The 18,789-nt window shown below is 36.2% G+C and overlaps 1 protein-coding gene across 5 annotated transcripts in view; it reads right to left on the reverse strand.

The window, feature by feature from the left end:
• promL (prominin-like) overlaps positions 1 to 18,789 on the reverse strand; it is a 166,453-nt gene that overhangs the window by 36,659 nt on the left and 111,005 nt on the right. For all 5 annotated transcript variants that reach the window (XM_089105989.1, XM_089105993.1, XM_089105991.1 and 2 more), the window contains 3 exons: positions 13,593 to 13,833; positions 4,481 to 4,573; positions 608 to 832 (listed from right to left, as the gene is read on the reverse strand). In XM_089105989.1, the coding sequence (XP_088962115.1) occupies positions 608 to 832; positions 4,481 to 4,573; positions 13,593 to 13,833 (559 nt within the window). The remainder of the gene's footprint in view (positions 1 to 607; positions 833 to 4,480; positions 4,574 to 13,592; positions 13,834 to 18,789) is intronic.

Below are 18,789 nucleotides of genomic sequence, written 5' to 3' on the forward strand. Positions count from 1 at the left end.
AAGATTCAGCATCTTCTGGTAATAAATAATTATACAATGACAATTTGACAATTAAATAATTTACTAATGACAATAATATTAATAAAATAATTATCCGACATATTTTATGCTGAGATAATTATAAAGCACATAAATGTCTCGTTGTTTCCTCCCAAACCCTCAAAATTCTAGACTGTCATTTGCGTTTTACTGAAAACTTGCATACCTCTTGAATATATACAATGTACATATACAAAAAAAAGTTATAGTCATTGAGTAGGCAAAATATATAGATTTTACGGAAATTTTTAAAAGATTACATGGCTGGCAGAGGGGGGGGTCTAAAAATTTCGAAGATCCTCCCTTGGCTGATCGCCCTTTCTTTACTAATAAGTTGCATGTCTCTTGAAGCAAAAAAGATGCATTTTCTTGCAGTTCAGCTTCAGCTAATAAATAGTTAAATAATAACAATTTAATATTTGACAATTAAATAGTTTGATAACTGACAATTTATTATCAAAAATATTTTTTGATAATAGAGAAAATTTTCATAAATGCCCCCCAAAATACCCCTGAAAGCCCTAAAAATTCAAGACTGTCATCTGCGTTAAAACTTAAACTTGCCTACCTCCTGAAGCATAAAAGATCCGTTTTGTTGAAGTTCCTCTTCAGCGTCTTCTGCTAAAGACACAAGCTTCCTCACGGCCTCTTCTAAACTCGTTTCGTTGAATTTAATATTCTCTTCAATTCTTGCCGCAATGATTTTCAGTGACTTAGCAGAATCTTCCATGAACCGTACCGTATTCTTTTGGTGGCCTTCGAGTTTATCAGCAAATCGAATCAGTATCTTTTCCTGCCAAAAATATCTGATGAAGAAGAAGAAGGAAGCGAGACAACAAGAACAGAAAAATAAAACAGCAAAAAGAGTTAGGACGAAGAAGAAGAAGAAAAGTGAGACAATAACAAGACAGCAAAAAGAGTTAGGATAAAAAACTGATCTCGAGACAATTTTTTTTTAATATTTCAAAGAATATAAAGATTAAAGATAGAAAGTATAGTATAGAAAAACGAGAGAATAAGAACAGAATTACAAGTACAGAAAAACAATACAGCAATAAGAACTAGGATAAGAAACTGCTCTCGAGACAAATTTTCTTTGATATTTGATAGAAAGTAATGAGTAAAGATAAAAAGTATAGTACATAAAGTCTAGCATAGAAAGTATAGAAAGAAAGTGTAGTAAGTATAATATAGTAAGTATAGTATACAGAAAGCATAGTAATAATAGAAAGAAAGTACAGTAAGCACAGTATAGATAGAAAGTAAAAAGTAAAGAGAAATGTGAATGAAAATTTCAGAGATCAGCTCAAATATCAGTTCATATACTTGGAATCACGATTGAAAGGAGTCCGAAGCAAATTCTTTGAATATACAGTATATATTATTAACGAAGATTGTCTTTTACGGTTTCTATCAAGGGTTGCTCTTTACTTACCGTTCATCAACACGAACGATATTAGAACACAGTCTTTTTTAATACCTAAATTTTTAAGACCTGATTAATTAAGTAAAAAATTAATAATTATTAATTTTTTGATGAGTATTTTTGATTAATAATTTTTTTGATTAATAATTTTTGATGAGAGGGAGAAATGTCTTCTTGTTTTTTGGGGGGAAATAGTGTTTTTTAGCTAATTTTTAGGATAAATTCCCGAGCCATTAAACTATTAGGGGGGGGGGGGTCAACACTTCATGTTAAATGTTGCTGTTAATGTGCACCTGCTCTTAAAAATTGCTTCCTGGACAACTTTTCTTTAATATTTGATATAAATCAATATTTAATAGGAAATTCCTAACTTAAATACCAATTCTGGAAAAGTTTCATCCAACAAGCTCCATAAATTCTCCAGAATTCTCCAGAAAATTATACAAAATGCAATTTTTATCCTTAATTGGTTGTATAAAATTAGTCGAAGTCTGATGAAACTTTAATCAAATTTCTGAATCAATCGAATTGGCGAATTCTGCTCTATTTTAACGTTATTACCGCTATTCACCTTATTCACGTTATTAGCGCTATTCACATTATTCACGTTATTGCACAAAAATCAAGAATCATTATTACTCTTACTTACCAGATAAGACAAGCCGCTATACGAATTACGATAGTAGGAAATAAAACATAAAAAGCAAAACGTAAAATAATAAAACGTAAAAAATTTATGTGACAACGACAAAACAATTAAAATCAAGTTTAGTTTTAAGTCATTAGTATTTTGATTTTGACTTAAGTTGTGAATTGATTTGGATACAGTCTGGACTTTTCTCACAATAGATATATATTCACCAACAAAAATCATATAAAAAATGCAGGGCACCTATACCTACGAAGGCCACATGCCCTGAAAAGAAGGTGGAAGATGCACGAACTAACAAAATATAAATCAAGAAATAAGAAGAAAAAGAGAGAGATAGGGGTAGAGGGTGAAAGAGATAGAGGGAAAGAAAGATTTCAATGACTTATAAAAATTTGTTCCGTTCGCTCAGCAGAAATTAGACAAGCTCCACTAGGAGCCAAACAGTTATAATAATAATAATAATAGAGAAAAATTTATAATAATAACAGGCAAAAATGGGGCTTTTTTAGGAATTACATAGACAGATTTATTTGCTTTTTTAAAGTATTTTATTTTAATTATAAAACATCTAGGGTTAGTATGTAGAGAATAGTATAGTTTTGAAAAAAATGTAGATAAATATAGTTTAAAACTCTGAGTTTATTAGATTTTTATACATCATAAGACATAAGACCTTACATTTAGGTATGTTAAAGCTCCAGGTTTATTTGGATTAAACCTAATTTACCCGAATCTTTCGATTTGATGGCGGATTCTTTTGATTTTGAGACATTTCCTAAAAGACAGCCTACTTAAAAAACTACCCAAATTTAAGCAAATTCTTCGGTTTTTTAGACATTTCCTACAAGAGAGGCTACTTAAAAAACTGACTCCGTAATAAACCAAACGCAAATGACAACATGAGTAATGAAGACAATATTTTTCCATGGTGACATGGCAACAAATGAGTCATGCAACAATATTGTGGCACCTTAAGCATCTGATAGAATTGTAATATATTTCAAAACCCCCGAGATTGGTTCTAAATAATCATAAATAAAAACTAATTTAATATAATAGCTGGTAAGTGTCCATAACTCCCATCCATTTGTTTTATTTAAAAAAAATTATGTGACTTTATACAGCAGGTACCTTAAGGTAGTATTTCCCCATTATACAATTGCAGTCAGTAGCTCCAATCCTCAAAAGGGAGTGCATATTTTTTTACGGCTAACTCTCGATATGCGCCACTGCTAGTTAATACTGTTAATATATTTCATACGCATTTTTTTATTGCTTCACCTTGTTTTGAATAGAGTTTGTTAAAAAATCACTTTTAAATCAAAACCTCGCTATTTTTTAATAGACAGTGTTTTATTTTGGGATAATTGTAGGAATGTTTGTAAAGTTTCTTCAACTTTTCTGATTCAGCGCTAAAATAAAATAGATTGTAGTTTAAATCAAAGAGTATGGTTAACTTCTAGGTGTGGAATCTGGCATCAGTGTCGACCAAAAAAAATATCAACGCCATCTAGCATTTGGCGACCCTTGGCTTTTTTCAAGCTTTGCAATCCTTTTGTTTAGGAACTGAGATCAGTTCTTATTATTGATCTATTGATCTTACTACTTATTACTGTCCAGTTTTACCAATTACACTGACAAAATTAATTATACTTATTAATATATTGAAAAAAAGGCAAAATGTCGTCAAATACTAGATCGCGTTGATGTTTTTTTTTGTCGACACAAGCTTCAGTTCCAACTCCAATAAGTTACCCGTCATTTTTGGTTTGAATTTTGACCAAATTCGGATATCCACTTAAAAAATGTTGGATCAGCTGCAATTTTGTGCACAAAGTTTGGAAGGAATTGCGAAAGACCTATCTTGATCGCTTAGGGCGCAGTTTATAAAATTATCCAGTAAGTTTACCGCAAATGATTTCTGGCTCTTCATTCTCGGTGTGAACAAAAAGCTCTTCCCACTTATTTCTGCACTTATTGTCCACTTATTGGTTAAGCCGGCCAAGTGGTTTTGTCAGTACTTGTTCCGTAGGTGAATATTCTTTGTCTACCCGTGAAAAGATCTAATGCCGCTTATGTTTATATCTGCAAAAACGTTCGCTGGAGCACTCGCACCTCGGTCCGGGTTTTTATAATGGGTGAGATAGGGAAAGATCATACTGGATAATTATATAAACTGTGGTTTAGGGGCATCATCTTTAATTACGCAAAAGTAATTTTTATTATTTTATCACACTTTTTTAGTTTTTACCATTTTATTGCTTCTATTCTATTTAGTTTCACTGTTACAAATTTCAAGCTTTGTAACCTAAAATTGTCAAAATTCCTAGAAAATTACTAGAAATTCCTAGAAATGAGCTCACCACAGACTCATCAAATGAAGAAACTTCTTCCGCAGTCCTTCTCAACTCTTTAGCAAAGACTAACAGGTTTATTGCTGTGATCTGGTTTTCCAACTAAAAAAAAAGAATAATAATCAAGCCATTTCAAGAAGTACCAAGGATGAAAAAGGCATTTATCCTTTAAATGATCAACAAGTATGTAACTTGTAAGTAATTTTTCACAATAGAGACGGGAAGGTTGAAACCCCTCAAATACAGACCCATGAGTAGGCCATAAAAAAAAGAAACAAAATATGAAAAAAGTAGTCATTACCTGGCAATGACACAAATTAAAAATAAGCAACTAGCTATCAACACCCCACCGGAATGTGGACACGTCCCGTGAGTTCCAAACCTTCTCCCAGCAATGGGTCAAGGCGAACCATAACACCATCGTGGTAGGATCCTCTATAGGGGGACAACTGCAGCAGGGTGTAGGATCCAGATTTATGGACAGGAGCCTCTGCACAAGGTGAGTGGAGTTCGTTCGGGATGAGACAAATTTTATCGGCTGACCACTTGCCTCTGGACATGGGATTTTCCATAACCAAAAGCTCCTTTACAAGGGTGGTCTCAACCTCATGAGGTGGGTGGAGCCCACCCCCAAGGATTTCAGTAGCTAGGTTTCACCTAGCTCTAACCAAACCCTAGGCCTAGGGTCGGTTGGGCTTGCGACCCACCACCCATAATTGCTTGCAATGAAAAGTGGTCGACATTGGCGCTGTCAAGGCCCCTCTCATAGCAACATATCGGTTCATCTGGAGGAGCAAAGTTGCAAAGCTCTCTACGCCATATATCATGCGGCAGGAGCCTTAATTCAAGTAAGTCAAATTAGCTATCAAACTATGAATTAAAAATAAGTTGCTGACCCATTTATGGCACTAATTACTTATTCAGAACATACCCAAGAAGTAAAGTTTGGTTATTCCCAATGAAATATACCAAAATATGATGGAAACATAATACTTTATTCACAAAATTATGGGAACTAAAGCAGAAAATTATGGAAAGCAGGCCACCCAGAGCGTATTATATTAAGTACCTAACCTAACCCCTAACCACATCTATGTATTAAATATTTAATTAAAATATAGCTACATAGTAGTTTTTCTCACTCAAAATAAGCAAATCATACCCGATTGCAAAGAGGCAAACCGGTTTTTGTCAGATCTTACGGAACAAAATTCTTGAGTATGTTCTGATAATTAACAAGTACTCATTTATTTTGTTTTTTAATTTAAGGTGCCAAGGGCATCAAAATAAAAAATAAAAGAAATTACCCACTGAACCCATCTTTACTCTGTTCATACCTGAAAACCCCGATTTTCTAAGATTTTTCGATTGGTTGTTTCAAAATTATTACATTTTTAGGGCGGCGCTACATTTCTCTCAGTGTTGCCACGTCGACCCGTACAAGCAAATAATTCAAACTAATTAGTCAAATGCAATTCATCCGTAAGAATCTGTTGTATTTCCCCTGTAGGTTATTCTAATTATTCCCATGCAAGTCATTCTACGCACAAGCAAAATCCATGCAAATTATCATTTAGTTTTTCTGAGCAACAGCAACAGTCATAGAGAGAAAATACTTCCTCATGGGTCGGCAACCTATGTTTAGGTTCCATTGCAACTGAACCACCATGTAACTGAACCCCCGTGCAGCTGAACCACCGCCCAAGTGAACTCCTGTGCAACTGAACCCTCGTGTAATTGAACCATCGTACAACTAAACCCCATTTAACTAAACTGCTGTGTGACTGAACCCCCGTGCAACTGGACCACCGTGCAACTGAACCACGAAGCAACTAAACCTCCGTGCAACTGAACCACCGTGTAACTGAATCTCCCTGCAACTGGACCACCGTGCAACTGAACCACCGTGCAACTGAACCACCGTGTAACTGAACCCTCGTACAAGCTATTAAAGTCACAATATAAATGACTGTCAAGATGATTAATAAAAAAGCTCGGTTTTGCTGTCACAAAAACAAAGAAAATAGAAAATAAATAGATAGACTGATCTATCAACAAATGAAATGACATCATTTTTATACAATCCTAAAAAGGGCTTATGCCAAGATTTGCCATCTCACTCACTCAGACTATCTGTCTTGGCTTTTTCTACAACTAGCACATGGCTTGACGTCCGCAACTACTTGGTTTCAAGTCAAAGCTTAAACTCTTAAGTCACAAACCCTTAAAGCTAGATTTATTTCTCTTTTTTATGTGTGTTAGTGGGGGTCCCTTCGCCCTGTCACTGTCTACAGGTCTAGGTGGTTATCCCCCTCCCTCCCATGGGGAAATCCTCCCCTGGAAAATACCCCCTCTTGGAAAATATAGTTTTCCAAATTTGAATTTTTTTTTTTAGATCTGTTACTTTTTAGTTTAGTTGAAAAGTGCTTAGGAAAGTGGGAAAGAGTATTCATGCCCCCCCCCCGTGCAAAAACTGTTCTTCTCATATAAAATCCTCCAGACCCCCCCCCACCCATCAGAAAACACCGACGCGAAAAATGTCCGTATGTTTCCCAATAACAATTACTGTCTGTAAACAATGGACGAATTACAAAGCTTAAAGAGGTACTTAAACTTCTGCAATGGGGTTCTATGATTGTTTTGTAGTTAGGGAGAGAGGGGGATACCTCAAAGGGCGCATTTAAATGCCAAAACATCTCAGCTTCCATTGAGCCTTTGGATAAACACAGAATTAGCTCTAAAATCAAGTTCCCATCAAGCCATGGGCCAATTGGAGACAAAGCAAAGATAGGTTGTCTGAGTGAGAGAGAGAGACAAGAGGAGGATGGAGGTAGAAATAGTTTTATACTCCCCAAGCAGTTGTAGTCTTTTTTTATAAATCGAAAGAGATTGGATACCAACCAACCACAAGGGGTATTTTTCGGAAGAGAGGGGAGGGGATATTTTTCATGGGGAGGTGTTTTCCAGAGGGGGAGTATTTTCTGCGAGGTGGTATTTTCCAGAGGTATGTTCAACAGGAGGTGTTTTTCCCGGGATGTGGGGGGTGATTACCCTCCAATCACTTTTGAATTTTAAAAAGGGCACTAACACTTTCAATTTACAATCGAATAATAAAACAATCGAAAATCCCCACAGTAATCGGAGCAAGGGTTGTAGGTTATTGTAAGTTACCCTTTGTTATAATTTAAGGTTCTTATAGAAGGGATGGTCATGCAAACTTTCGATAAGGTTCATTTGATTGGAAATTTAAATTTTAAGTTCAATTTTGAAGAATCAAAGGTAATCAGAGGACAATCAACCCTCCCCTTTAACCGCCATTTTCCCCCCAAATACATCTGATCAAAATTAAAAAAAATTGTTTGTTCAAAATAGTCAAAAGGTCAAACAGCCATGCCTCTGGGGTTAACAATCCCACCAACAGCTCTTGGAACAAGACCTGTAAGTTAAGCTAGTTACTCAATATTAACATACAAGGTTTTTATGGAAACGATTTTTGTATGAACTTGGGAGGGGTGCTCATTTGATTTGAAATCAAAAGTTCCAAGCAGTTTTTAAGAGGTAAAAGTGATTGAAGGGCTTACACCCCCACCCTCTTTTCCCCAAATACATCCAATGAATAATTGTGAGATGACCATATTATTTTAAACAATTTAAAGGTTAAATAACTATGCCTCTAGGGCTCACAACCCCTAGCCCTTGGTGCAAGGGCTGTAAGTTATGCAAGTTGCCTATTGTTAACATACAAAGTGTTTTTTTTTATCAAAAAAAGAGAGCATGTTTGACCCCATAAAAAAAAACACGGAGCATTAATGTCAAACATGGGCAACAACAGGGGGGCAAGGGAAGGGGGCCATACCCCCCTCCTGGAAATTTGTGACTATAGAGTAATTATAAGGAAACCAAAAGGTTGCCTGCCAATAGATTTTGACCATTAATAAGGAAAATAAAAGTTCTAATTTGTGACATGAGTGACCCCTTTCGAGTTTTCCAAAAACATTTTTTCTATATGACTTGGTTGTAGCAACAACAAAATTCAAATTCTTCATAGTATTGAATGGTAAGTAAATAACGATCCTTGTCAATAACGAGAGTATGAGAGCCTAACTATTGATAACGTTCAATCAAAGAATCAGCCTTTTATGGTGATCCTAAATATGTATTTGTTTATTAGTAATTAGGGCAGTGATTAGTACACAAGAAAGTTCGGATAATTATAGAAAACACAAGGAAAACAACTTAATAAGGGGGAATTTCGGTAAAAATATGCCGTCAACTTTTGCTTTCATAGCAAGAGTACCCATGAGCTGATATATGAAGCCACTATAATCAGAAATGTTTCCCCTGAACGGAATCCTGGGAATTTCTGTATTTTCCCCCTGAACGGATACGTTTTTTGGTGTTTTATTATCATTTTTTTTCAGGAGTAATTGTATTTATCTAGTTGTCACTTTCAAAAAGATTTAATTTTTTACAGTTATGAAGTAGGCTATAAAGGTGTTAAATATATTGGTTTTTGGTATTCAAAAATTGACTAAATATATTGGTATTCAAATATTCAAAAATATTGACATTCAAAACTGTAGATATTGTTAAAAAATATCCGTCCAACGCTTCGGTATTGCTGAACAGAACTGAATGCTGGGAGTTTATATCTTAGTTTTTTTTTTAAGTAGGCTATTGTTTTGTGTATTTTTTTGTAATTAATTACTTTTTTCATTTTTTAACTATAACTGACATAGAAAAATGTTAGTCTCTAAGCTTTATGAAATAAAGAAAAAAAAACAAGTTTTTTCAACTGAAAATAAGGAGCAACATTAAAACTTGAAAGCGAACGGAAATTATTATTTATATGAGGGGGGTCACCCCCTCATCAACACTTCGCTCTTCATGCTACAGTTTTTCGACACTTAAAAAAAAGTTATTTATTCTTCTAATTAAACAACCCTTGTGTTTCAGGAATCATTTTAAAGAATTGGGACAAAATTTAAACTTTAGCGTAAAGAGCGAGGTGTTGAGGAAGGAGTAGCCTCCCTCATATACGTAATAATTTCTGTTCATTTTAAGTTTTAATGTTGCTCATTAATTTCAGTTGAAAAAACTCGTTTTTTTGTTTAATTTCTGATCGCTTTTCAAATAACGACAGGATACCTGGCTCTAGCTCCATGGAAAAATCCCCCTTCCCATAGAAATATCCTCTGGAAAATTCAACCCTAGCGAAAATATACCTCGGACAATTACCCTTAACATCCCCACGCGTAAAATTGAATCGATAAAGAGAAAGCAAGACATATAAAGAAAGTTTGTATAGGATTTGTGGCAAATTCAACCAGTGTAAAATTTTGCCTAAAAAGTTCATCCCCTGATAACTTCCCTCTCCATGGAAACTTTTCACAGCAGAAAATTCGTCCTCCTCTCCCACCCAAAAATATATGCATGCTTCCCCCCCCCAAAAAAAATAAAACAATGGTCAAATTCTATATCTTAAAAACCTGCCCCCAGGGGCTTCAAGGGGTCACGTTATGTCCAAACACATAGTTATAGGGCCTTTCAACTATGCTGAACAAAAAAGCTATCTCAAAATTTTGATCGGAAGATTTTGGGAAAAACGTGGCGTGGGAGGGAGCCTATTTGCCCTCCAATTTTTTGGTCACTTAAAAAGAACTAGAACTAGAACTAGAATGAACCATCTCCCTACGTTATAGACCCGCTGGGTTGATACGATCACCCCTGGTGGAAAACAACAAAAAACAAATAAACACGCAACCGTGATCTTTCTTTTGGCAAAAATTATGAAGTTCCACATTTTTGCAGATATGAGCTTGAAACCTCTACAGTAGGGTTCTTTGATACGCTGAATCTGATGATGTGTTTTTCATTAAAATTGTATAACTTTTAGGGGGTCTTTTCTTCTTTTTTTTAAAATCAGACAAATTTTCTCAGGCTCGTAGCTTTTGATGGGTATAATTAAACTTATTGAACCTTATATATTTGGAATCAGCATAATAAGTCAATTCTTTTTCATATATCTATTGGTATCAAAATTCCATTTTTTAGAGTTTCGGTTATTATTGAGCCGGGTCGCTCCTTACTTGCAGTTCGTTACCACGAACTAATTGATTATCCATTAAAATCCAAATAGAGATCATTGAAATATTAATAGTTTTTTCTATTAATATTTTATAGTATTTTAAATATAAAATATAAAATAAAATATATTTTAAAATAAAATATAAAATAAAATAATTTAAAATAATATAAAATATAATTTAAAATAAAATAAAATATAAAATATAATATTTTATATTTTATAGAAATATTAATATTAATAGTTTTTTCTGCGCTACCTAAAGTATTATATTCATTAAACTTTACAATTTCATGAAATGTAATTAAACAAATGGAAGAGGTTTTTCAACTAAAGTAAGGAGCAAGGTTAAAACTTAATTGAATATTTTCTAAAAAATTTGGAAAAAAAACAAACTTCACAGTAAAGAGTAGGGAGCTAAGAAGCAGATACCCCCTTCATACAAAGAATATTCTGTTAAAATAGGTTCCAAATCTGTTCCTTGCTTTCAGTTGAAAAGCTCTTTTTTTTATTTAATTTCTGCTTGTTTTACAAATCATACCCAGGCCTAACCGAAAATCATTGGAGGTACCAATCCCTTAATTCCCAGGTGAATTGCTTTTAAGATTTGTAAATCAACCACAGCACGTTTATTAGTACCGTCCTACGTTTAAATTTGCAATTTCAATTTTAGATAAATTTGAATATACTTAAAAAATTGGCGATGAATGGTAATTTTGCAAAAGAAAAGCCCTTGTTAATATTACTACTAAAGGATTTCGGTTGGATGAAAGGAAGTAGTATTGTTTGTATGGATGGAAATTTTGTGAGAATTTTGATCTTCTACATAACTGAAGCCATCACAACCTCTACAATAGGATTTTCTTATCGATAAATACATTAAATACATGCGTTTAAATACACTGAAGTACTTCATATAAATAGACAAAGAAAAATATTACAGTTTAAAATTGCTGAAAACTAAGTTCCTATCAGTGTTTGCCACCCCAAAGAAATTTCCTGGCGGGGCTGAGGATGGCCTGCCTTCCCTTTTCCACCTATTTGCTTTTAGATATAGGAATATGACATTTTAGCTTTATAGAGAAACATTGTGATTAATTCCTTACCCCCCCCCCCCTACCACTTTCAACATTTATCTGAAGCCTCATGAAGAGTAAGCAGTTTGGCCATTAAAATATGCTTTTGTAGGAATCTACCCTACCCTCACCTAAACAAAGACTCACCACCTTCATCATAGCTGATTCGCAATTACAGATCACCAACCGTAACATAATCTCATTACAAATAAAGGAAATCAACTTGGTTGAATCCAGTACTGCCACCGTGTGGTATTACTTCTTTTGCAACTGGGAAGCCTAAAATATAGTTATTAATACTTTTAAATCAATTAAATTCTCAGAATTTTATACTAATCGCAAATTTGTCCTCTTCGGGGTAAAGTCATAGTTTGGTGCCCTAAACCACCTAAACTGTCACCCAACCACCACTGCTATTTAGGCGTCTGCCCCCCCCTGGAAAATTTTCTGCCGGCGCCCTTGATATCAAACCTTAGGAGAATGTCAAGAAGAATGCCAAACACAACCAAAAACATTTTCTCCTTTATTGGTTGTGAAAAGGAAATACCAGAAATATTGACAATGGCTGATGCTATCAGCCGTAACATTGTTCGTAAAATGTTTAGGACCATCTTCAACTAAATCAAGAGGTACTATGTGCCTATAGTTTTACAAGACGACGTATCTGCAATGTGTCGACAACAGCTGAGGGTATTAACGTCAGGGTATGAAGTTTAAACTTTCAGGGCATGCTGCAGGAATGTTGACAAAAAGGTTGGAGTGGAACCAGTCCCCCTCCCATATCCTTTTTAGCTGCTATCTCCTCGAAGACATATGGATCAGACCCATTTAGAGCTGGATCAGACTCTGGCTGAGCTTACAGGGACACACCATTAACGCCCGTTCCAAATCAAATAGCCAGCAACACCAGGACTTGAACCCCCGACCTCAGGATTTTAAGCCCGGAGCGCCAACCGTTTGGCTAGGACGGCATATGTACTTTATGTTTAGATGTAATTAACGCCAGAACTTAAAATATTGAGTGTCGACCTTTTTCGAAACAGAACGTGTGAATGAAATCACAAATGAAGATAAATGGGAAATACTTACGAAATGTGTATTAAATTTAGTAAAAAAAAAAAATTCTTGAAGAGTTTTGTTACCGGCATCTGCCAGTTTTGATGCAGTTCTTAGCATTGATACCAACGAAAAACCATTTCCTGACGGCGAAATACGCATTCATAATGTTCCTAACACTTATTTAGTGGCTTTGGAATACAGAACCAATAATTGAAAGAATTAAATTCTCAGTTAAAACAGTTCAGCGTCTAGTTGACGATATGGCAAAAAATATTGATAAAAAGCCAAAAATTTGTTGGCCAGTGACACAGTTACTCTTGCAGTTCATGAAAGTACATTCAATGAAAAAACTGTTTTATAATGAAGATATGAAATCATAAATTCAAAAGCCCCTTTTATATTCACATTCCGACTGATTTTAACCCGCATCTAAAAATGGTTGCCAACGCGTGTTGGCAACTTATATGAACGTAACATCAGTCAAAATTCCTCTTCGATGCGATTCACAAATATTGCCAGTAGCCATAGACGTACATTAGGAGAGGGCCTCTGCACTGGCGTCAATTCACGGAAATTATGAGGGGGAATTTATTTTTCAAAATCTAGAGGGGGCAATTTTTTCCGGTGAAAATACTAAAAAAGCCATTTTTCAATGAAATACCAAAGAAGGTATTTCAAAATCTAGAGGGGATAAAAAATCTTGGAAGATGGTCCAAATGACCCCCGCCCCCAACTGACACCACTAGGGTTTCGGGGCCTGTCCCCTCAAAATCATTTTCTAAGCTACCCCCCCCCCACCCCCAGAAAAATCCCCTACCTATCGCAGCAACTTTCTAAGTTAATCAAGAGTTGCAGATAACATCAAAATCACCAACGAGAATACAAAGTTAATAGAACTTACCAAATGGCTGTAATTCGAATAATTACTCTTTGATAGCTCGGATTGGGCAAGTTTCTCAAACTTTCGCTTTGCCTCCTCAGTAATTATCTTAAAGCTATCTTCCGGTATTTGAACATCAGATATTAGTTTGTTGACCAACTCAGGAATTCCTAGTTGATTTGGTAGCGACTGCAGAACTGAAAGGTTATGTACCTTGTACAACCGCAAGGCTTTGTAAATCGTTGCATTCTTATTACATTCGCTAGAAAAAAGATAAACAAGTGATAATTATAAGATGATGGCATTTCAGTGATGACAACGCTGTTTTATTTTGTTTAACTATGTGATGATGATGCTTATTCTGGTTATTTAATTATCCACGAATGTAAAAAAAAAGAAATAACTGGCAAGCTCTGTTTTGCACCGACCATAGACATATTTACGTCAGGAGTACTAACCATTTTCCAAGTCTGCCTAACTTTGAGTTTTATAACACGCCCCTTCCCCATACGCTCTGGTGGTGCACCCATAGTCCTTTTCAAAGTCGGTGTCACCATCGGTCACAGTTGTGGCTGTGTAGAGCGTTCATCACCAGATAAAACAGTACACTTCTTCTGAATCTTCTGAAGGAGTGGGTCAAATCCCCTTACACAGCATCATCTCAGTTGGTGCATTAAAAAGGTAAGAGCTTCGCCCAACCATGACATCCAATTCTTCGTATTTTTGCAAAAACACTGATCTTGGCTAATTCAGATAACTGTTAATCCTCGTTGGATTTAGCATGATTTATTTGAAGTTTATTTAAATTTCCGTCAACATGGCGGGCGTTCGATTTGCAAAATGTTGACATCATGTCGCAGTCTGACAACAGAAAAAAAGGTCGTCGTTTTCCTTGTCGATATAGAAAAATTCAAGTAGGAAATCCAAAATGGAATGTGAATTTATGACCTTTGTTTAAAAAAAAATATGATACTTTGTCCTTTTTCAAGAACAGTAAGGAGTATCAGAATTAATCAAGGAACTGAATCAAAGCAGACAGTTGGTTAATACAGCATTAAATAGTTATTAAATTTAAAAATACCGCCAAAAAAGCGTTCAATCTGCTATTCCCAGTTGACACACACAAAAGCAGAAACCAATGGTGAAGAGCAAAACGCCGATATGATGCTAATTGTGTCTACTGGGCGTCCCAGGTGAAAAGAGCTCTGTCGACTTGCATGTCCATTGTTGTGAGAGAACAGCAAACAAGGCCGTATCCAGGGGAGGGGGGGTAGAAATTTGACCCCCCCCCAAATGTTCGTCCGACTCAATAAAACGTATCAAAGAAGCATATAAACAAATTTTTGATGTGTTTTTAAATATTTATTTTGTACCCCCCCCCCACGCCCATACTAACAAAAATCCTGGATACGGCCCTGATAGCAGATGATCATTCCCATACCTCGTGATTGCGAAAAGTATGTGAATTGCTGATTTGGTAGCTCCCCTAGGATATCTTACAAACTGTCATAGCATAATCGAAAAAAAGCTGACTGTCTCAATAATGCATGAACGAAGCTGCAGCAGAAAATAGCAAAATGTGAGGAATAAATGAAATTAAAAAAGGTTATAATCCCCTGGCCATATCCAGGAGGGTTTCAGCCGCCCCTTAAAATATTTATCTGATTGGTGAAAACGTCACACCCTCTCCCCCACACGAAAATTTCTGGATACGGCATTGTTCCAGAGGATACCGTTTTCCATAAGGAAGAACCACCCTCCCCAACTCAGGTGGAGTTCCACAAAAAGCTAGAAAAAGAGCAGAATAATAGCTCCATATAGCTGTAGTAGACAAAAAAGGTGATCTTCAAGGAATTTCTGAAACTCACAAGGGATAGTTTTCTAGTGGACGTTATTTCTCATAAAGCCGAGCCACTCTTATACACCTTAAGAGGGCCCCTTATGGGAAATTAAAGACAGAATTGTGAAGTAGCTAGATTCAGTTATATACTAGAAAATGGAAAAAGCAAGAGACATTTGTAATTTAAAAGGTTTAAAAGGTGCTCTAGCGACACCTAAGTCCGAAAAGAAAACCCACCACAAGAGGGCTACCAACAAGTAGCTACAGAAAGAACAGAGAGATGGCTTCATACAGCTGTGACAAGAAAAAAAAACTGCCAACTGCAAGTGGTATCTGCAACTTACAAGGAGTAATTTTCTAGTGCGCCTTTATCCATAAAGAAGAATTATCCTCACCCACCTCCAAAGGAACCCCTGTAAGAAGTTGTAGATAGAATAGATAAATGGTTCAAACCAGCTGTAGCAAAAATAGCGAATTGCAAGTGGTGAATACAATTACAAAGGGTAATGTTAAGGAGGACATCACTTTCCATAAAGGAGTCATCCTCACCCACCTCAGATGAGGTCCCACAAGAAGCTATATAAACAACAGAAAATCACTCCATATTACTGCAGCAGAAAAAAAGAAGAACTTCAAGGGGTTTCTGCAATTTACAAGGGTCAATATTCTAGACGATACCTTGTTTCATAAAGAAGATTCACCCTCATCCACCTTTGGAGGGCACCTTATGGGAGCCTATAGACAGGATTACAAGATAGCTCAACTTTACTGTAAGAGAAAAAAGGCAACCAGCAATGAGTATCTATGATTTACAAGGAGTACTGTTCTAGTTGACAACTATGTCCAGAAAGGCAAACCATTCTTACTTACCCCAGGAAAAGTCCCTATGAGTAGCTATAACGAAACAGAGATATACAGAAAGCTGTTGCTGCTCATACAACTGTTGCGGCTCAAACAGCTGTGCGGGAAAAAGCCAAAGCGCAAGGAGCATCTGCAACTTATAAGGAATAATTTTCTAGCGGCATCTTTTTCAATAAAGAGAATCTACCCTCACTCACCTTAGCCCTTAACACGTGAAACCTGTGTCATAAACACTGTTTACCAAGCTTATTGCCAAAGGTTGTCCGTTCGGGCCAACTTTCGAGGGCTAAACGGTATGCAGGTCGTCCGCCATTGGGGTGGGAGGATGTCGTACAGAAAGATTTAAGGGAAATGGGAACTTCCTGGGACGATGCAAAGAGGGAGGCTTTAAACAGATTGGGATGGAGGAGGAGCATACGTAGCATGTTGGCCTCAGGCGGATTGGTGCTTTGGTGAGTTGCTAGTAGTATTAGTACTTATTTCTGAATTGTTTATTCTGTAAGGTGGTTCAAAGTTAGTTTTGCGGTACTCGGAGACATAATTTGGTTATACAAGTATTGAAAAAAGAAACGAGAAATAAAACAAACACCTTACATAATATGGTATACCAAGCAGTGTCCTACCAGGACCCCAAGTGAGTTTTACAAAGCCCATTATAAGTATAACTATAAAAGCTTAGCACTGCCTCACCTGGAAGCAATAAGAAGCAAAAGTTAAATCGTTTGCTATAGCTACATTACGCTCACTAAAACTCACTCTCTGGGATGCTCCAGAGACCCCTTTTGGTATGATAAGGGTTAACAGAGCTCCCTATGCAAAGTTAATGACAGAACTGAGGCATAGCTTAACTCAGTTCCAGCAGGAAAAAAACGCAATTGGATATATATAATTTTGAAGGGGCAACTTTCGAACAGATACCTTTGCCTAGAAAAATAAGCCACCTTCACTCCCCTCAAGAGAAGGCCCTCTGGGAATCAGTAGAGAGGTAAAAAAAAGGATACGGCATTGGACTTTACAGTCCCTAACGGCGGTGCTGATCTCCGTTTCTTGGCCCTTCAGCCAGGAATGGCAATGGGGGGTTTGGGGCCAACCATCCTCTGCTTTCGCACACCTTCCTGTTTACCTTCCCCAGATTTCTCCAGGTACCCATTTAAAGGTGGATGGACTCTGGCTGAGCTTACAGTCACGCCACTGACCCCCGTCCGAAACCAAATAAGTGGATACACTAGAATTAGAACCCTCGCCTTCTCAGACAAAGAATCCTATATCCAGTGCACCAATCCACTCGGCTAGGACGGAAGTAGTAGAGAGAATAGTGAAATCGCTCAACACAGTCGAGCGATGCACGCCACGCCTGGCATTGCCAGGTGTTGCACGCCACGCCTGGCATTGCCACATGTGGGGCAAATTTGACCATGCACAGCGCAGAGGCGAGGCATGATAGAGGTGTACGACAAATGTCGAAACAAACGGCGCTTTGAAATGAACGCCAGGTGGGAGAGAGTTGGCAACCACTTTGGTTTATCTCATATCAGCATCATTAAAGACTGGAAAGTTTTTCGCATTATTTCATGAGTTGGTGATTTGAAATCATATTTGGATTTAATAAAACACAACTAGCTGAATTTTAAGCCACAATGAATCACAAAATGAACTATATTTTAATTATTTCCAACTAGCAAGATTTTTAGGAATACAATAGCAACATTCTTTATCCAATTTTCAAATCATTATTCAACAATATTTAGTAGTTCAAAGAAAAAACAAAATTAAAATTCTATTCTGTGAATCTGCCGGGCAACAAAAATTTAATCGAAAATCTAGTCAAACCTAAGGTTGAAAAAGCTTTTACCCAGAGATCTCTCCTATCATCAAATATTCTAAGACCGCCTTATTTTAATCTTTCAGTTTTGGGAGGGATGCTCAAGTTCAGTCCAAATCACGAAAATTTAGGGGGGGGGTCATTTCTTCTGTGAAAATACGAAAATGGCGTTTTTATAATTCTAAGGGGGCAAGCCAATTTTTTCGACGAAAATACCCAAAATTAATTTTTAGAACCATTGGGGGAGGGGATAATTGTCCCCTCTTCGGTTTTCACCCTTGCATCTAAGCAAGGATAAGTTTCAATTTAATAACCTAATAGTAATAAAACATTTTCAGAAAACATATTATTAACATTAGGTATTCTCTGCCCTGTTTTCAAATCATTCCTCAATAGTATCTAATCAAGCTAATGCCAGAATAAGCTTCAGGATAAGGAACGCAATTATTTTTGTTTCTCACAGAACAAATTTCAACATGTTACCTGATTTCCTGAGGAGATTTGCTGCCTTCTTTAGGAAAGAACTTTTCCCGGCAGCTGTAGAAACTCCCAACATTGGAAACGAATATAACTTACACAAAAGACAAATCAAAAATGAAATAAATGAATGCAAGCAAATATTTGAAAACTTTTTATGATCAATCTATTTCATAATTGCCTATTTCGTGGCAATTTGAATTTATTGTTTCGATACA

Source organism: Artemia sp. Qi Xiang Cuo, chromosome 20 (assembly GCF_049724085.1).
Source record: "Artemia sp. Qi Xiang Cuo chromosome 20, ASM4972408v1, whole genome shotgun sequence".
NCBI lineage: Eukaryota > Metazoa > Arthropoda > Branchiopoda > Anostraca > Artemiidae > Artemia > Artemia sp. Qi Xiang Cuo.